The 17,290-nt window shown below is 36.5% G+C and overlaps 4 protein-coding genes across 4 annotated transcripts; all 4 read left to right on the top strand.

The window, feature by feature from the left end:
* Positions 1-183: 183 nt before the first annotated feature.
* CTF7 (protein) lies at positions 184-2,615 on the top strand. The gene is made up of 6 exons (XM_020697740.2): positions 184-350; positions 658-919; positions 1,039-1,128; positions 1,224-1,292; positions 1,601-1,941; positions 2,307-2,615. Exons 1-6 carry the CDS (start codon positions 184-186, stop codon positions 2,443-2,445), a joined length of 1,068 nt encoding a protein of 355 aa, XP_020553399.2. The 3' UTR covers positions 2,446-2,615.
* A 4,020-nt stretch (positions 2,616-6,635) lies between these two features.
* LOC148785112 (uncharacterized) lies at positions 6,636-8,006 on the top strand. Its single transcript, XM_088875379.1, has one exon. It carries the CDS (start codon positions 6,739-6,741, stop codon positions 7,564-7,566), a length of 828 nt encoding a protein of 275 aa, XP_088731505.1. The 5' UTR covers positions 6,636-6,738; the 3' UTR covers positions 7,567-8,006.
* A 198-nt stretch (positions 8,007-8,204) lies between these two features.
* Positions 8,205-12,466, top strand: LOC110012814 (uncharacterized). Its single transcript, XM_020697739.2, has 4 exons — positions 8,205-9,587; positions 9,732-9,875; positions 10,021-10,231; positions 12,129-12,466. The coding sequence occupies exons 1-4, from the start codon at positions 9,357-9,359 to the stop codon at positions 12,248-12,250; spliced, it is 708 nt and encodes a 235-aa protein (XP_020553398.2). The 5' UTR covers positions 8,205-9,356; the 3' UTR covers positions 12,251-12,466.
* A 190-nt stretch (positions 12,467-12,656) lies between these two features.
* LOC148785111 (uncharacterized) lies at positions 12,657-15,026 on the top strand. The gene is made up of 2 exons (XM_088875378.1): positions 12,657-14,321; positions 14,417-15,026. Exons 1-2 carry the CDS (start codon positions 13,041-13,043, stop codon positions 14,420-14,422), a joined length of 1,287 nt encoding a protein of 428 aa, XP_088731504.1. The 5' UTR covers positions 12,657-13,040; the 3' UTR covers positions 14,423-15,026.
* The last annotated feature ends 2,264 nt before the right edge of the window (positions 15,027-17,290 follow it).

Here is a 17,290-nt window from a genome sequence, read left to right as displayed (position 1 = left end):
TGGGCCCCTAAATGACAACGACCCAAATATAACACCTTCTTGGCGGGGGTTGAAATTGATCAAACTTTTTCGGTCTGGCGGGAAACAAAATTTGCAGCTCATTTTGACCTTTCCCTCTCATCCTAAATCGATCAAAGAACGACGGTAAGTAAATCCGAAGCAAAGAGAAATCCGGAGGAGGAGATGCAGTCGAAGATTAGCGCCTTCTTCAAGCCCTCTCCTTCTTCCCGTCAGGAACCTCCCCATCCGTCTCCATTTTCGTGCAATTTATTTACTGCTGATTCTGAAAAGTCCACTGAAGATCCAGAAATCACCTTCACCTACAAACGCAAGAGTTCTAACCCAGAATGGTAATTAATGCTGAATTTTCTATTATCTTTTTCAGTTGTAATATTCAGATATCTGGACTTATTTGTCTTGCATACTTATACACTATTTTGTTGCCGATTACTTCACTTATGCAGATATGCTAGTGCCTTTTTATGTTCATTCCTTCCAAATTTTGCACTCTTTTAGGTATTTATTTTTCTATTGAATCTAGGAGCATTTTGATTGATTTTGCCTAAACTTGGTGTATGATCGTCTATTCAGTTATTTTCATACTCTAAGCACTTTTTCGGACTTTGTTAAATTTTATTTAGTTTTCCTTTTCTTCAGTGAGATTGATGGTGGATCAAATGGCAAAGCATCAAAGAAATGTGATTGTGAGGACAAAAAATCCAAATCGGAGCAAGCCAAGTGTAGCAAAGTTCTGAATAAGAAAAGAAATTATGCCCAGTTGCATTTGGTGGTTGGTCAGTCTAATTTTCTACTGCATACATGCACAACATGTGGGTTCAAGTATGCTCCTGGCGATGAAGTTGATGAAAAGGTTCATAAGACATTTCACAAGAACTACACCCATGGGATACCTTTTAAGGTAGTCCATAATTTGGTATCTTCATGTTTTTTATATGTGTGGTTTTCTAACTATATCATCACTATGTTCTGATATTTCATGTTTGTGGTTTGTGCATTATACCATCACCTGATTCTAAGGGTTGGAGGAGCGAGAGGATTATAGATTCCGTGGAAAAGGGGCGCATTATTTTAGTACAAGATGGTGATCCTCCTACTCAGCAAAACAAGGTACTGGATGGTTAAGAGCTTTATCTCTGATGAACAGATTTGATTCACTTTCTCTACTTTGAAGCATTTTAATCATAAATCTAGTGAAATTGCAGGTTCAGGAGGTTTTGCAAATGATGGAAATGGAGCTTGGAGATGGATGGATACTTAATAAGCACTGTAAGGTAGCCAATTCTTATAGTATTAATGCTATTTCCCTTTTCGGTAACTTCTCAAGATTCTATTATTTTACAGCTTCATGCAGTTCGTGCAACCACTTGTCACTCCAGTGTCAATTTTTAACTTCGTCCTCATTATTCAAGAATCATAGTGGTTGATTTCATGCTTTATCTGTTCTATTATCATAAAGATCAAACACCGCGGTCCCTTTCTGACTCCTACATCAAATAAGTCTGGGTTTCATACAATTCTGAGTTCAATTAACTTCATTGCTGCAAGTGGCAAGAAATTTATACATTTTGCATGGTAGCAGGTATATCTGTTTATTTCATCAGGAAGAATATCTGGATGTCTAGTTGCAGAACCAATAAAAAAGGCCTACAGGATACTCCTAAACTCAGTGGGTCAAATATGTGATGTGTCTGCAAAGGAAGAAAAAAGAAGGAAATCAGCAACTCTTCAATTTGGTGGTGTTAGTCTCCAGAGGGAAATCATAAGAAGGGAATTCGTCAAAAGTCATGAAGAAGGAAGCCATGATGGAGTGATTCTGTGTGAGGACAAGGCTGTGCCAGCTGTTTGTGGCATTAGAGCCATTTGGGTAACTCCCTCTAATAGGAGGAAGCACATGGCGAGTAATCTACTTGATGCGGCAAGGTAAGTTCATTAATCATTCAGCTTTCTAAAGCAATCTTAGCTATGTCCTCATTATGTAATCTGTTCATTCAATTACTAAAATTGTAAAAAGACTATTATTCTGGAGTTTGTACCACAGAAAGCAAGTTATATATGCAACAGAAAGCTGATTTCACACACCTTGAGTATACCCACCAAAACTGGATGGAAGTATGGACTATTCAACTATTTCTATCATCTCAGTCTATTAGCACCCTCCAAACTTATCATATATTTTGTTTAAGTGAATACAAGGTCTACTTTAACTGGAAGCTGCACGAATTCAAAACTTCTTTTGTGATTCTTGACAACTATAACTATATCTGCCAAATTTTCCTTGGTTACAGGAAGAGTTTCTGCACAGGCTTGATTCTAGATCATACAGAGTTGGCATTTTCTCAACCCACCTCACTTGGAAAGGCTTTGTTTTCCAGTTATACAAGGACAAGTTCTTTTTTGGTCTATACAACAGCTAATATGGACTAGAGCTGGTTCTGAAATACGCTCAGGTAACAATTTAATCTCAGCGTATTTGCAATTTTAGCCTATAAGTAAGCGTGGCAGGAATTGTACGTTATCTTTTCCCTGAAAATGATTAGTTCCCTGACGATGAGATGGACAAAACTCTGTTCTTGTTATGATCCCATTTTTTTCTATATCTTTTGCCAAACCATTTCTCTAAGACAGGCCTGTTTTCCCATCATACAAGATTTGCTAGTTGCTACTGCCCTTAGTACATGCTATTAAGTCTGTAGCTGATATTACACAACATTAGGTTTCAACTAAATAGGGTAACTGACTCGGGAGACTCTTTTGTAGTATTGAATTCCTTCGACAGTTCAACATTCTACTGGTTAGGAACATCATTTGGTAAGTATGTCATCTTTGATGAGGTATTGACTAAAGAATTATTAAGAATGGGGAAACAAATCCTTAGACCTGATTCATGAACATACATGTGTTGGTTATTTGAATATCTGACGTGATTTATACCACCAGTAAACAATTTTAGGGGTTTAAAAAGATTGCAGCCAGTAGATAGATATATTCTCTACAAAGATCCTACTTTTTGTAACTAAGTGAAGTCCAAAGAAAGTGACTGACCTCGTTAGCTCAAGCAAAAGCCAAACCGTTTGTGTGCTGCTCCTGAAAGTGCCTGAATCTGAATTTTGACTCAACTGTTGGCATGATTATCTTTTTCTCAGTAGAGTTGTTGAACTCTGTAAACATAATCAGAAAACTATTCATTTTGTTTGAAAAATATTCCTCCATTTGGTTCTTCTCCAGTTGATACTTTCAAACTGGACACACCCCATTACATTAATTAATTGGACAGAGTTCAAGTCTGACCACAAACTCTTGTAAGCCAGTTTCTTATGTGGGTGAATTATATAGTTTATTCAGAAAGAAAAAGAGAAATTTCTACTACTCATCACAAGGCAAATTCAGACTTTCTATGTTGTTCCCTAACATGCTTTCCATCTTATACCAAAGTTATATGCCTTCAAACTATTCACTATCAATCATGCACTAGTTTCCAGTTCATTTTCATCCTAATATTTGACTAAATTGCACATAATATATATGATGAGTTTCTTCTTCCCCATCCAATTTCCTTATTGTTCATACCTACTTGTGCATCCTTGAAGCCTACTATCTCAGTAAAAGGGGAATTTGATAACAACAGATCCCAACAAATTTACTAGCACTGACTTGTTCTATTCTAACACTGCACATGTACTGATGATGCATATGACATGCCCATTTGCGTAAATGGAGTAAAATGGATGATATTTCTTGCAACCTTTTCTCCTTTTGATTTATCAGTAACTTTTAACATAATTGTGAAAGACATTGTTGAACTACCTCTTTGCCGTTTTTGTCCAACTAATTAATGGGGTTAATGTATTATACTAAACTTTTCTAAATAGACCTTCCAAGCTCTAATAAACACAAGATTGTGAATAAGAGAATATGATATGATAAATACAAGTTTAGACACATTTTATGCTATTTTTGTTTGTTAATGAATGCGTTCTTTTGTTTCTTTCCTTTATTTTCGGTCGCTAATTCTGATATTAAATCAAATTATATACTCATCACAGAAGATTACCTTCACTGCCTTTATCTGAATCACATTCTGTTAATCTCAACTAAACCAATATATTGGAATCCTTAAATAAATAATTTTGTTTGCCTTATGGATGTCATTTGTTTATTATAGTTAGGGTAAATTATAATAAGTTTTTTCTAAAATTTGATATATTACAAATATGAAAAAAAATACAATTTATTTCCTTATATTATGCAAAATGAGCAATTTATTCATTATAAAAAATAAAATAGTAATTTACCCTCCTCTATTATAAAAAATAGAGCATAATACCCCTCTCGGTTCAACGGTGCATTACATGCACTCTCCGTGCAAAAATTGATATATTTTTAACCAATAAAATATTATTTTATTTATATATGTTTAATTTAATATATTAATACATATATATATTTATATAAATAATATTTATTATATATTAGTACATAGAAAATTATAAATATAAATATTTTCTTTCTTCTTCATCCTCAACTCGCCGGATTGCCGCCACACCCCCTCTTGCTGCCACCATCTCCCACTCTTCGCGTTGCCGCCTCCCACTCGACCTCCTCCTCGCGTTGCTGCCGCCGTCGCCACCTCTTCCCCACCGCGCCGGGATCTGCCCGTTCCCTCCCCCCTCCCGCCTCCTCTTTTTCCTCCTCCCTCCCCTTCACTCTTCACCTCCTCCTTCCCCCACGCCCATGCCCAGTCCGTCTCCACCCAGATCTGCTCTCCCCTTGGTCGCTGCTGTTGTCTCCTCCTCCCTCCCTCTTTGCTGCCGTCTCTCTCTCTCTCTATTATAAAAGTATAAATATGTATATATATTAATTATATATAATATATTATTTTTTATTTTTACTTAAATTTTAATTATTGATTTAAAATAGATAAAATCTACCACATTAATTTATTAATTAAATTTGAACATTAATTGATCAAATCCAATGCTTATTAAATTAAAATATAAATATTATAATTTTAAATAAAAAAAATGGAAAAATGTGCATGTGGTACATGAAATGCTTAGTGGTAATTTGTTCTATTTCTAATAACATAAGGGGGGAAATTACTTAATTATCATAACACAAGGGAGTAAAATACATTCATCCCTTACAAATATGCTTTATTATTTCTGAAGTTACTAATGTCCTCTAGTTTCAATAGTCGTTTAATGATAGTTCAATCTGTTAGTATTTATTTAGGTTTTATTAAGTTTTTATAAATTGACTAAAATATCTTTATAGATTATTAATTATAAGTTGCTTTTAGAAATTTTTGAAAATCTTTAAAGATTAAGTGGATATTTTTTTTACAATATTTTAAAATTTTTCATTTACCTTATTTGATTTTTTAATAATTTTTCACCTTTTTTTAAAAAAATATATAACAAGGACTAAGTGGACTCTAATTTTTTTGTTAAAAAATTATATAATTTTCTAAAATATTAAAAGAGTAATAGTAATTGTTTAAATAATAATGAAGCATTTGTAATATGTCAAATTTTAGGAGAATTTGTTGTAATTTATTATTATAGTTATATTAATAACATATGTAATATACACGCTACATGTACATGAGTTAGTCGCAAGTCGAAACTTTGAAACTAAGATACTAATTAAACAAACACTAAAATAGGAAAAATAAATTAAATATACTTAGCTACTGTTAATTCATCTGGGACATTGTTGAAAAAGAGATAAATGTCCCCCCAACGAGAAAAAACATTGTTGCTATAATAATTATCCTTCTATGAGATGCCTGAAATCTGGAATTGGATAAGATTATACAAAATTTGATTTCCCGGTTCACAAATTCTTTTTTTACAAAATCTTTTACAATGTTTGGATTTATTTTTCGCTTGTCTTTATCATGTTTTGTAAAGATAGAAAAAAAATAATTATATTTTGAAAATAATATATTTATTTAGATTTATTTTTAAATTAATTTAAATAATATAAAATAAGTATTATATATTTTGTTTTATTTTTTAACGAACAAAATTTACTATTCATGTCAAATCTTGTATCTTTTAAGTTTTTAGAACATATAAATGATGTAGTAGTAGTAAGAATACCAAGTTTCAAAATATACTTAATAATAAAATTTAAAAGAAACAAAAATTCTCCAAAAGTGGAAGATTTGTTGGCAAACATTTTAAAATCGGGGGACAAAATTGTCAGTTAGTTATATTATAATATATATATATATATATGTATGTATAAGGATGGGGATTAAGAAAAGCATAATCTAGTTCCCATGGAGATAAAACAATGCCAAAAATCCAACAAGGAAAAAGATTGGTAAAATTATAGAATAGTGTGTGTGTGTGTGTGTGTTAACGCGGTGCAGCTGACAGTCTAACAAACATTTATAAATACATATATATATATATATATATACTGTATGTATGTAACTCAAATTTGCTTGGGGTCCAAGTAATTTCCAAAACGCATTCTCTCGAAGCTGCTCAGCAATCCCACGTAATCTGCGTTTTCACTTCTTCTTTCCCCAAACTACCCCAACCGCCATTTCTATATTCCCTTCCTATCCCACCCTAAACCCCCACACCCCTCTCCCTCCCCCTCTCCTCTATATATAAGCTCCGCCTCTTTATCCAATCAGACTCTTCTCTCTTCTTCTTCTTCTTCTTCCCCTTTCTAGTTCTCTCTTTTGTTGAAGACGACGCCATGGTGGAGGGCGGCGGAGGCCCGGCGTTCCCGGTCCTATTCTTCGACGGAGAGAGGGAGATGAACATCGGAGATGTTAAAATTAATCCCACCCTCGAGTACAAGCCCTTTCAGCTCATGCTTAGCCAGAAGATTGGGATCTCCCCCAACCAAATCTCTATTTACCTCGTCGACCGGAGAAACAACCCTAAGTCGCCTTTCTCGGAGGACCGCCGTCGAATTCCTATCACCGGGAAAGTCAACTTTGGCTTGATTTGTCGTCAGAAAGACTGCTGCTTCCTCGTTGTGTTGAAAAGGTCTCGGAAGTCGAGAAGCCGAAGGGAAAGGCCGATGAACGGTGTTGAGCTCCCAGATTTCTTGCCCGAGAACGACTTTTCTGCGCCATCGATGCATACGGTGCCGGAGAATCTGGTGCTGCTCCGGAGGAATCAGCGGGTGCCTTTCTACGACCAGATTACGCAGTCGGAGCTGGCGGATTTGAATGAACGATTGCAGAGTTTGAGGGTTCAGAGAGAGAATTATCAGATGGCAATGGCCAAAGGAAATTTGATTTCGTCTAATCTCAGTTCGGGCCACGCTTTGGATCCGCAATTGATCCCGCACCTGAATATGGACTCGATCCCGAAGATTGATGATTGGTCTCTGGTTTCTTCGCCCACGACGGTGATGACGAACAATGAAACTAGGAAAGCCTTCTGTTATGAGTGCGCGAACGAGGAGAAGAATGGGAGCACCACGTCGTTCCACGCCTGCGTTAACGACGCGGTAATCACTCGGTTCACGACGCGGTTGGGGCCGATTAATCGGCCTAACAAACCGTCTCGCTAAGTGTTTGTTCGTTTTAAACAAAATAGATTTTTCTTCTTCTTGTTTTTTCTTTTTTTTCCTGAAAACAACTGGAAAAGGGTTCCCAACGAACCACGTTTTTTTGGTGAATAGGGGGTGGGGGGTAAGAGATATCCTGTGGGAGTGGCACATGATAAGACCCATGAGGTGTAGTTATTACTATACAGTATTATAGTTACAATTGCACACAGTATAGGGCAGTTGTGTATGCACTTGCAGTACGTAAATGATATTGCATTTGACTATTACGCCTCTGGAATTGTAGAAACGGCGCCAGAGTGAGCAGCCAGCTTCATTAATTGGTTTTTAGCCTGGATTGGAGGGGGTAAATTTGTAAATGGGTCCTTGGTTTGGGACCATTCGTAATGGGTTAGTGTAGATTACGCTGTTAGACATGATTGAATGTGAATTCCGTTTTCCCATCTCAGAGCCTCACTGAATTGCAGTAATCGTTTCTTTTTATCTTCAATTTATTCGCTTTCCAGTTCCATTATTTGAAATTTTTGTGTGGAAAATTCGAATCCAGATAATGTGAAGTGCAGTGCAATTGGTTCGCGTAGAGTTGGGAAAAATGATCGTTACAAGTGTGTATTTATTTACGATCTGTTTGGATCAAATTGAGATTGGGTAAAATCTTTAATACATGATTTTGAGGGAGTAAGGAAGGTGAGATCAAATGTGTGGACTGAAACGCTCTCTGGTCCACAAACTCTTGCCTAGCCGCGACACGTGCCTGGCACTCCCGGTGAGGTCATACAGCTCAGTCTCTGCTATAAAGTATCCACTAGTTTCAGGATCTGTGCGTTAATACAGTGGTCTGTCTACACATTTGCAGCCTCAGAACATTATAATAAAACCCATGAGCTGAATTGATTTCTTCTGAAAAATGTTGTTTGTAGAAAAAGCAAAGATGGTGGTGTGAAAGTTATAGTGGACATCGGGAGTGAATATTTCATAGTATTTGGAAGAAAAGTTCAAAAGAAAACGCCTAACTTCTTCCTTCACAGGAACTACATAAAAACATCACACTTGCTATTGAAACAGGCCAATAGGTGAAGGTTTTAAAGACATTACTATCATATAAATCACATTTACTCCATACGTCACTCATCTTATGATTGAATCAGATTAGGTTGATTCCAATTCCCAATAACAATTAAAAAATTTCCTTCTTTAATGCCCGGTTGATATGTAATTAAAAAAATATTAGTATTATTTATCTAAAAGATTTGCCTCATTAGTGCTAGGCTAGCAAATGAACCCAAATTTTCTCTATGCATCTGTAAATAACATAAATGATGGCAAGGGGAATTTTAGTTCGCATTTGATTTGATTGAATTATATAATAAGAATAATATATTTATTATGTAATTGATTTATAATTACAAAATAATTATGATATATTTGTTAGTATAATTAAATTTGATCGGAGTAAAAGTGGAGGGGGCGTAGTTGTGGAGATGGGGTGAGAGCAAGAATGGTGTTGGTGGGTGAGAAGCGTGTAGCAAGTACCAACAAATCTTCTTCCTGCTTTCTCACGTGACACTTCCCCCCTACTTCCTCTCTCTATCCCTTTTGTTCATTAATAGAAGAAATAAAGAAAGTGATTTCCCTTTCTGTACTTTGAATTTCTGCATTCCGATTCCAGAAATTTAACTCGTAACTTCAAATCTTTTAATTAAATAAAACGAAATATCACCCTTAAAATCCCCCTCAACTCTCTCTCTCTCTCTCTCTCTCTCTCTCTCTGCAAACACACATTGGTGCAGGAAATGGCGGATGATTTTGGTGCTGAAAATCTGGAAGATGGAGAACTATGGCTTCCCTCTGATTTCTTCTCCATGGACGAAGTCCAAGTCTCCAATAAAATCACTACTCCCTATCACTACTGTTCTTCCTCAAACCTCTCTTGCATGGAGGATTCTAACTGTTTCTCTTCCTCCACTTTTCTCCACACTCAAACCCATAATCCTTGCCTTTCTAAACCTCTCCCATCTTTACAGGTACATGCATGCATGCCTATTCACTTCATTATCAACACATGTTTGTTTTTTTGTTTATGCGCCTTCGAGTAATTTTCCCCCATTTTTTGGGGTCCCTACGTCTTTCATTGTATGCTTCTTCCTCTTGTGGTTTTGCTTGTGCAGAGATTTACGCCGGCTGTTAGGTACAGTGCTTCTGGCGGCGTCGGCGGTTGTACTCATGATCCTTGTGGTTGCGGAACCGGAAATAGCTGGGCCGGGTGGTCATCGATTTATCAACTTCAGCGCCTGAACCCGGTTCAAACTCAGGTGGCATTGAACCAAATTTGCCTCATTCCTTTGCTTTCCATTTTCTTATGAGTTGTCCTTATCCCGCTTTTAAACTTTAGTTGTCAGCTTTCGTCAGATAGTAGGTATGGTATAGCATTAAATGAGGTCGCTTGATACCCTGCAGGTTGGTGACTTTTTCGGAGAAAGAGCTTGGGCTCTGCAGAAGCAGCAGCAGCAGCAGCATAACCACCGGTTCGGCCAGAACCGGGTTTTTCCTGGGGTGAGGATGGGTGCTCATGGAGGGACCGGTGTCTTCCTGCCTCGCATTTCAAGCGATATGCTCGCTGCCACTGTCACCAAAAATCATAATCATCACTGCTTTGGAAAAGGACAGCGTGAGTTAATGTTGTGATTGAGGTTTTTTTACGTGGGTGAACAGCCAGCACTGATTTTCACTTTGTGAGAAGAATGAGCAGGAAGACTTAGTGGCATCATAAATACCAAAATGATGTGTGATAAGATTAAAATCCACATAAGTTCTTGCATGAATATCTAAATGGTGAAATTCTTGGACATAAAAACCCAATTTAAATTGGTTCATTGAAAATCTTTTCTGAAACTTTTGAATTTCACTAATTAGCTCTTCCATTCAAGTACACAGGGGCACTTTGATGAATTCCAAATACATTTGTCTCATAAGAGTCACAGAAACTATACATGTTGCATTTTCTTAATAGGTCATGTTTACTCTGTCTAATATAATCAGGGTCCAAATGATTTTTTTAAAGAACAAGAAGTTGTCTTGATTAGATAGTCATTGGCCAACTATTTTAACACGTGCGAAAGCTATATTGATCCCATGTTTAATAGATTTGAGTATTTACAACAATTGTATGCGTTTTCCCAATATAAGTTTCCTCAAAGAATTACTAGTAAATTCCTTAGTCATATTTCTACTTCATAATAGCAATTTAGTGTCTTATGATCAAATCTAAAGTAGACGCAACAGTCTTAATTATTGTATCACAGCTTTTGAATTGGATTCTTTTTCCACTGATTCTGTAGTTAGATTGGTTCATCTATGCATTAATGCTTTCATATCATATAAAGTGCATACGATCTTAGAGGGTCAACTTGATGCAATATTCCGATTCAATAATCCTTTTAATAGATGTCATCCTCGGCTTTATTTGGATCGTTTAGTTGCTGTAGGAATAAGCACTAGGGGGAGCTGCTATTCAAAAATAAAGAATGCACTAGTAGGTGCATGGTAGGTAGTTCTGTTTAATGGATGTGACCATCTTTGTCTGCAATTCGAATTGGACTTTATTGCTTTGGTGATGCTTCACTTGAATTTCTGCGGGGGTTGTCTTGCTTGTCTAGGAGCCTTTAAAACTCAAAGTTGACTAACGCTGTGCATGAGATTGGCTTTCTTTTCATGATGACATTTCCGATGTGGCGAGTGAAATAGAAATTGGTGAACTTTACACTTTTTTCCTACACAGTTTCAGGGGCATAGAGTTGTGTTCTATTGCACACACTTGATTGATAATGGCTGCCTGCCTAGTTGGGATTCATTAGGTGTCAAAAACAAGAACTACTGTACAAAAACATGTCTATAATGATATTTTTGCATCTGCTTTATGTTGGATTGTGCTGCTTTCTGGAGTTGTAATTCGATGAGGCCAAGTACAACTTCAGGTAAAGTAGTCATGCAACCTTTCTTGACCTTTGCACTTCAGTGAATGCAGGAAAGATAATACAGGTGAAGTCTATCTTTTTCCCTGTCCTGCTAGTCAATGAGTGACATTTCAAATTTCGTATCCTCGCTTTACATGACAAAACAAACTCTAGTCACTTCTTGAAATTGGTGATGCTTGGGGGTGGATTGAGTCAAAGCTGCAAAACCTCTAAGTAAATAACATGTAGAACATGCATTGAACTTCATGATTGTGATATTGATATATGGTATACAGAATATTTGTTTAGCTAAAGGCTTCTCCTACCTGAGGGGCACTAAGCACATGTTATGGATGCATTTTAAGTATTTATTTGGACTTGTCTATCTCTCAGGAGTGCAGTCTTCTGAAAACGTGCAGGCTGAGTTGCATCATGAATATGATATTCTTGCATCTTTCATCAGAAAGAAACTAATGAGCTTCTATTCCAAAGATCTGAAATACATTTACCAGATCCCAAATCCCTGTTTTCAATCTTTGTTGTCCGAAAGATAATTGAGGTTTGTTTCTAGTTACATGAGACAGCAGTAAATTACTTTCCAATATTTTGCAGGTCTGATGAAATCACATGAGCTTCAACTCCCTCCTCGGAAGATCTTGCTCAACAGGAGGCAAGAGGAAAGCGGTGGCTATTTTGCTGCCGAGGTGCGTATGCCTCATAATTGGAAATGTTGAGATTTATTCCTCTGGCTATGTAGAGTCCTACGTCGTGGGATGGAAACAAATAGGAAAACAGCTTCAACAATAAGAAAAAGTGGCCAGCATCAGAAAACTATTGTATTTTGAAGATGATTGGCTGCCCATGATTTGTTGTCTTTCATGTAAAGGAATATGAAAATGTTCCATTTTGAAAGTTATGTATGGCAGAGTAGTGTCTTTCTCAGTGTATAATTATTAACATTATAATTAGCTCGCCCTATATAATTTATCAAGGGAGTATTTAAAGGCAACATGTAGCTATAGAGAATATTCTAGGACAGACTTACTCCTATTTATAGTACAGGAACAGGAAATTGTTAATCATTGTTCTCCCCCCATCCCTACCCCCACAAAAGAAAAAAAACATCATCAACTACAACGAACCCCCGACGAAATTACAATTATTTGCTTTTCGTTTCATCCTTCCTTTCATCACTTCATCCTAAAATTCAGTCAAACCATTTACAAACGAATGACACTTAATTCTCAGGCGCCAAACATCACGTCCAACCCCTCGTTAGCTCCACACCCTTTTTTTCATCTCCTGAAACACCAACAAAGTGACACATCCGTCTGAATCGACAACGGACCTTTCTCCATCTCTGTTGTCATCAACAAAAAACCAGGCAATAATCATAATCAGTTTCCAAATCTTGGAACTGAGAATAAAAACTGCTCTGTACAACTTCTTCTGTTTTCCGTTTCCTGTTCTGTTCTCCGTCCCTGCTTTTGAAAAAATCAGAGGGAGAGGTAAATATCTCATCATATGGGGTTCCCATCAGGTCCTCCATCCGACGACCCTAACCAGAAAGTGGTTATGGGGTACCCTTCCACTGATAGTTACCACCAATCTCAGCAAATGTACCCTCAAGCCCCCCCGGCCTACCCTGGCCCCGGCCACCCTCCGCCTCAACCTCCGCCCCAACCTCAAGCCCCCCCAGCCTACCCTGGCCCCAGCCACCCTACGGCTCATACATCGTCTTCGTTCCAAACCCACTCTCAGCACCCCTATGCATCCTCTTCGTTCCAACGCCCTCCTGATTACGACCCATCCCAATTCCAACAAGACGCTAAGCACCCATTTCCCTCAGGATATGAGCCATCCCAATTCCAACATGACACGAGGTACCCCGTTCCCTCGGGATACGACCCATCCCAATTCCAACATGACGCTAAGTTCGTGACTCCCTCGGGATACGACCAGTCCCAGTTCCAACACAACACTAAGTACCCAATTTCCTCAGGATACGACCCGTCACGGTTCCAACACAACGCTACGTACCCAATTCCCTCAGCATACGGCCCGCCCCAGTTCCAACACGACTCTAAGTACCCATTTCACTCCCAATTCCAGCACGACCCTAATCTCCCAATTCATGGCCCACAAAATCCATATCCCCAGCCATACAATGACTACTATTACCAGCAGCCGTACAAGCCTTTCGTGCCTGAAAACAGAGACCATTCCTCGTTTGGTAAAGTGATGCTGATATTGATGATTGTTCTAGTAGGCGGTATGTGCATGATGAGCCTAGTCATGTGGTTCCTCTTTGAAACCAACATTCCCGAGTTTGGAGTTACATCCCTAAAGGTTTCCAACTTCAGTGTCACGAATACAAACTTGACGGGTGAATGGAATGCGGATATCTCGGTCCATAATACCAACAGGGAGCTCGCAGTCCATTTTGATACGATCACGTCGTCGATATTCTACAAAGAGACTTTGTTGGGGGTTTCTTCATTGCAGTCCTTTCAAGTAAAGAAGACTGAGAAAGCTGATATTAAGTTCAGTTTGTCAGCACTGAATGATGCGAAGATGCAGGCTTTGATGCTCCCTCAACTTGCTGAGGATCATAGTAAAGGGACAGTGCTTTTCAGCCTCATACTGTCTATGAAAGCTAATTTTACCACTCCCACTATGGTTTACAGACAAGCCAGCCTCAGAGTCTTGTGTGAGAATATGCCAATCTCGTTTTGGAATGACCAAGGAAATTTGATTGAGGGCTGGAGGAGTAGATGTTTGATATATATGCATGACAGCCTTAAGGTAAATGTAGTCCTTTATCTGTCCAAATTCATCTTCATACTAGTTGTAGACAAATCCATATTGTTTAGATTGTTATGTTATATTCAACTTTGCAGGAATAATAATGCCAAGAATCAGCTAAGGAAGCGCATAAAGCCAAAATGAGACAACCTCAAATCAATAGGAAACTTGCCATGAAAATGCTTAATAAGTATGTACGCACAGCCGTCTCTTGAGTGAATCAGTAGACTTTCTATGGCTGCTGGAATTGATATATCCTGTCAAACAAGCATCGGCAGAAGAACAAAGTTTTGTCATTAGTGTTTTTATCAAGCACTTTTAGAGATCGACATGCACGGAGTACGAGTACAGGTTATTATGGCCTGATTAGTGTTCTAGTTCGTTACTCCATAATAGAGTCTTCTTGTATTTAGGAGGCTGGATTGTAGACTGCGAGGTTGTAGCGAAAAAAGGGTGCTTAGTCAATCACCAGCACAGGTTGTCTGAATCCTAGGACAATTTAGGTTGAGTAAGGATTTCCTGTTATGCTGGTGTTATGGAACTTTTGTTCATATTTTTGTATTATGTAGAAATTTTTCCTGTGAGTAAGGATTTCCTAGGACAATTTTTAGTTTGTCTTGCTCTGTTCTCTTGAGACATATTCCCCAACCATCTCCCCTTTCATTCTGCACAAAGTATGAAATTAACACATTACGGGAAGTTCTGGCGGCTTGAGTCCAAGTTAATTATATTACATGCGTCAGGTAATTAGTGGTGTAAGGGCAATTGCAGCATTTATTACAATCTTGTCAATAAGTGATCTTCATTGTACAAAGTTTCAGTTGGCTGCAATATTATTGTACGATGATAATTTCTAATAATGCAAATCAATAACACTTCAGCATTTACACCACCAAATTAATATTTGATTATATAAATAATGATTGCTGGTCATGTCCGCCTCGTACTTTTCTGGGCTTTGCAACTTTATTGGGCGTGGTGCTTATTGACCCACATGTTATTATTATTTTTTATTTTTTTATATGGAAACAAAATAAAAACTTTTATTAATTTTTATTATTCACAATTGGGGCCTAAAGACTCCTCCAGAAATCCAATTTTTTTTAATTAATATATAATCTTGATTTCTTAGATAACTTTAGCATCATTAAAATAATTCAACTTCGAATATTTGTTATACTGTTACCTCTATAATTGTTCAATATATTGATAATGATTTGATTAAATCTTGGAAAAGTATGAGTATTTGATTAAATCAATTATTAGTATTACTGTTTCTTAAATCATTTAGTATTTAGTATTACTCAACTTGGAAAAGTACTGAAATGGTGCTACTTTAATCTTTTTCTTTTTATGATTAGTCCCTTACCTTTTGTTCTTTCTAAACTTTTCTCATGGGTTGTGTGAAAAATAAAAATATATATATTCAGATTAATACATTTTGTGAAATATTTTTTTTTTTAATAAAAAAACGTGACAGAACGAAAAATACTTTTGAATTAGAATGTTTTGTAATATTTATTTGTATGAAAAAATGTGACACAATGAGAATATATTTATTTTGTGATACCTTTTTGTATGAAAAGACACAATATAATATAATTTTTGGAACTCACGAATCAAATCCCATGAAAAGAAATCCAATTTGAATATATTCGACGATTTGAAATAGTGAAAAACTGAAAAAGAAAATGTTTGAAAATGGAATGGAATAAATCTGTGACCGTGTGGAAAACAGAAAGGGCAAAATGTTATTAATTTATCTCAACTTGCAACTTTTTGTCACTGTTTAAACCATTTTCTGTTCTTTATTTCGTTGACTTAGTGGAGTCTTAATTTAATCAATAATGGCAGTGTATCTGACATACGTATTAGGAATAATTATATTTGCACCTTTAATTTATAATTATTTACATAAGTGATAAAGGAGGTAGGGGTGCAGAGACAGTCAGGATGTTTGCCTAGAAGCAGCCACCTTTGAAAGAGTGCGAAATAGCTCACTGATCGAGCGCTCTTGCGCCGAAGATGAACGGGGTTAAGCAATCTATTTTTTTTTTATCTCGAGAAATATACGATCGGAAGGAGCTAATTCAAACCCCTCCGGTAAAATAAGAACAGCCCCCACATTCAAACCCCCTTTCGTACCATTAGCAAGAACTTGTTTCACTTGCTTATCACATGGAATTCGAACAACTGCTTTTCTTTTTTCCTATCTTATCTTTAAAAAAAAGGGAAAAAGGTCTAATTTTTATTGTTTTAATTGAAAAGAAAATAAAGGAGGATGGGATTTCAATGAATTAAATCTATAAGAACCACAAAGTCCTAGCTTTTGAATAAAAAATAACTCAGTTAGAACTCCGATTTCTGGCCTATTCGATTTTGGTAGTTCGATCGTGAAATTTATTTCTTTCTGTATTTTATTTTTTTTGAAAAAATCCATGCATCCATCAGAAAATATAAATATTATTTATATAAACTACCCCTACTTTATGGAAAATTATACATACACCTCTTAAAAATGCCAACATCATTTCACGAATTATTCATATTTTTTTATTGTCGAGGGTAGATTTTTTAATCATACAAAAGACAATTAGTTTGTGTAAATAAATTATAAATTAGAAGGTGGAAATGTAATTATTCCTAGTTATGATGCATAGACACGGACACGACACGAGATGAATAAGACGACACAGAAAATTTAAAATAAATAAGACACGACACGGCACTGATACGACTATAAATGATATATTTTTTTATTATATATACTTAATTTCTCGTAAAAGTAATATATGCAATATCAAAATATCAAAATAAAGCATAATATAAGGATGTCTTACTTCTAAGTTCCTGACCAAAATATATTGTTTCAAAAATACATATGTAATAAGTTAAATCATCCAAATTTCTAGTCTTCCAAATGAGCTAAATCGTCATGATCATCTCTTGGATCTTTTGTAATTTCATCA

Source organism: Sesamum indicum, linkage group LG11 (assembly GCF_026168435.1).
Source record: "Sesamum indicum cultivar Baizhima isolate 11 linkage group LG11, ASM2616843v1, whole genome shotgun sequence".
NCBI lineage: Eukaryota > Viridiplantae > Streptophyta > Magnoliopsida > Lamiales > Pedaliaceae > Sesamum > Sesamum indicum.
Note: the sequence above shows the minus strand (reverse complement) of the source record. Positions and strands in the feature narration are given on the sequence as shown.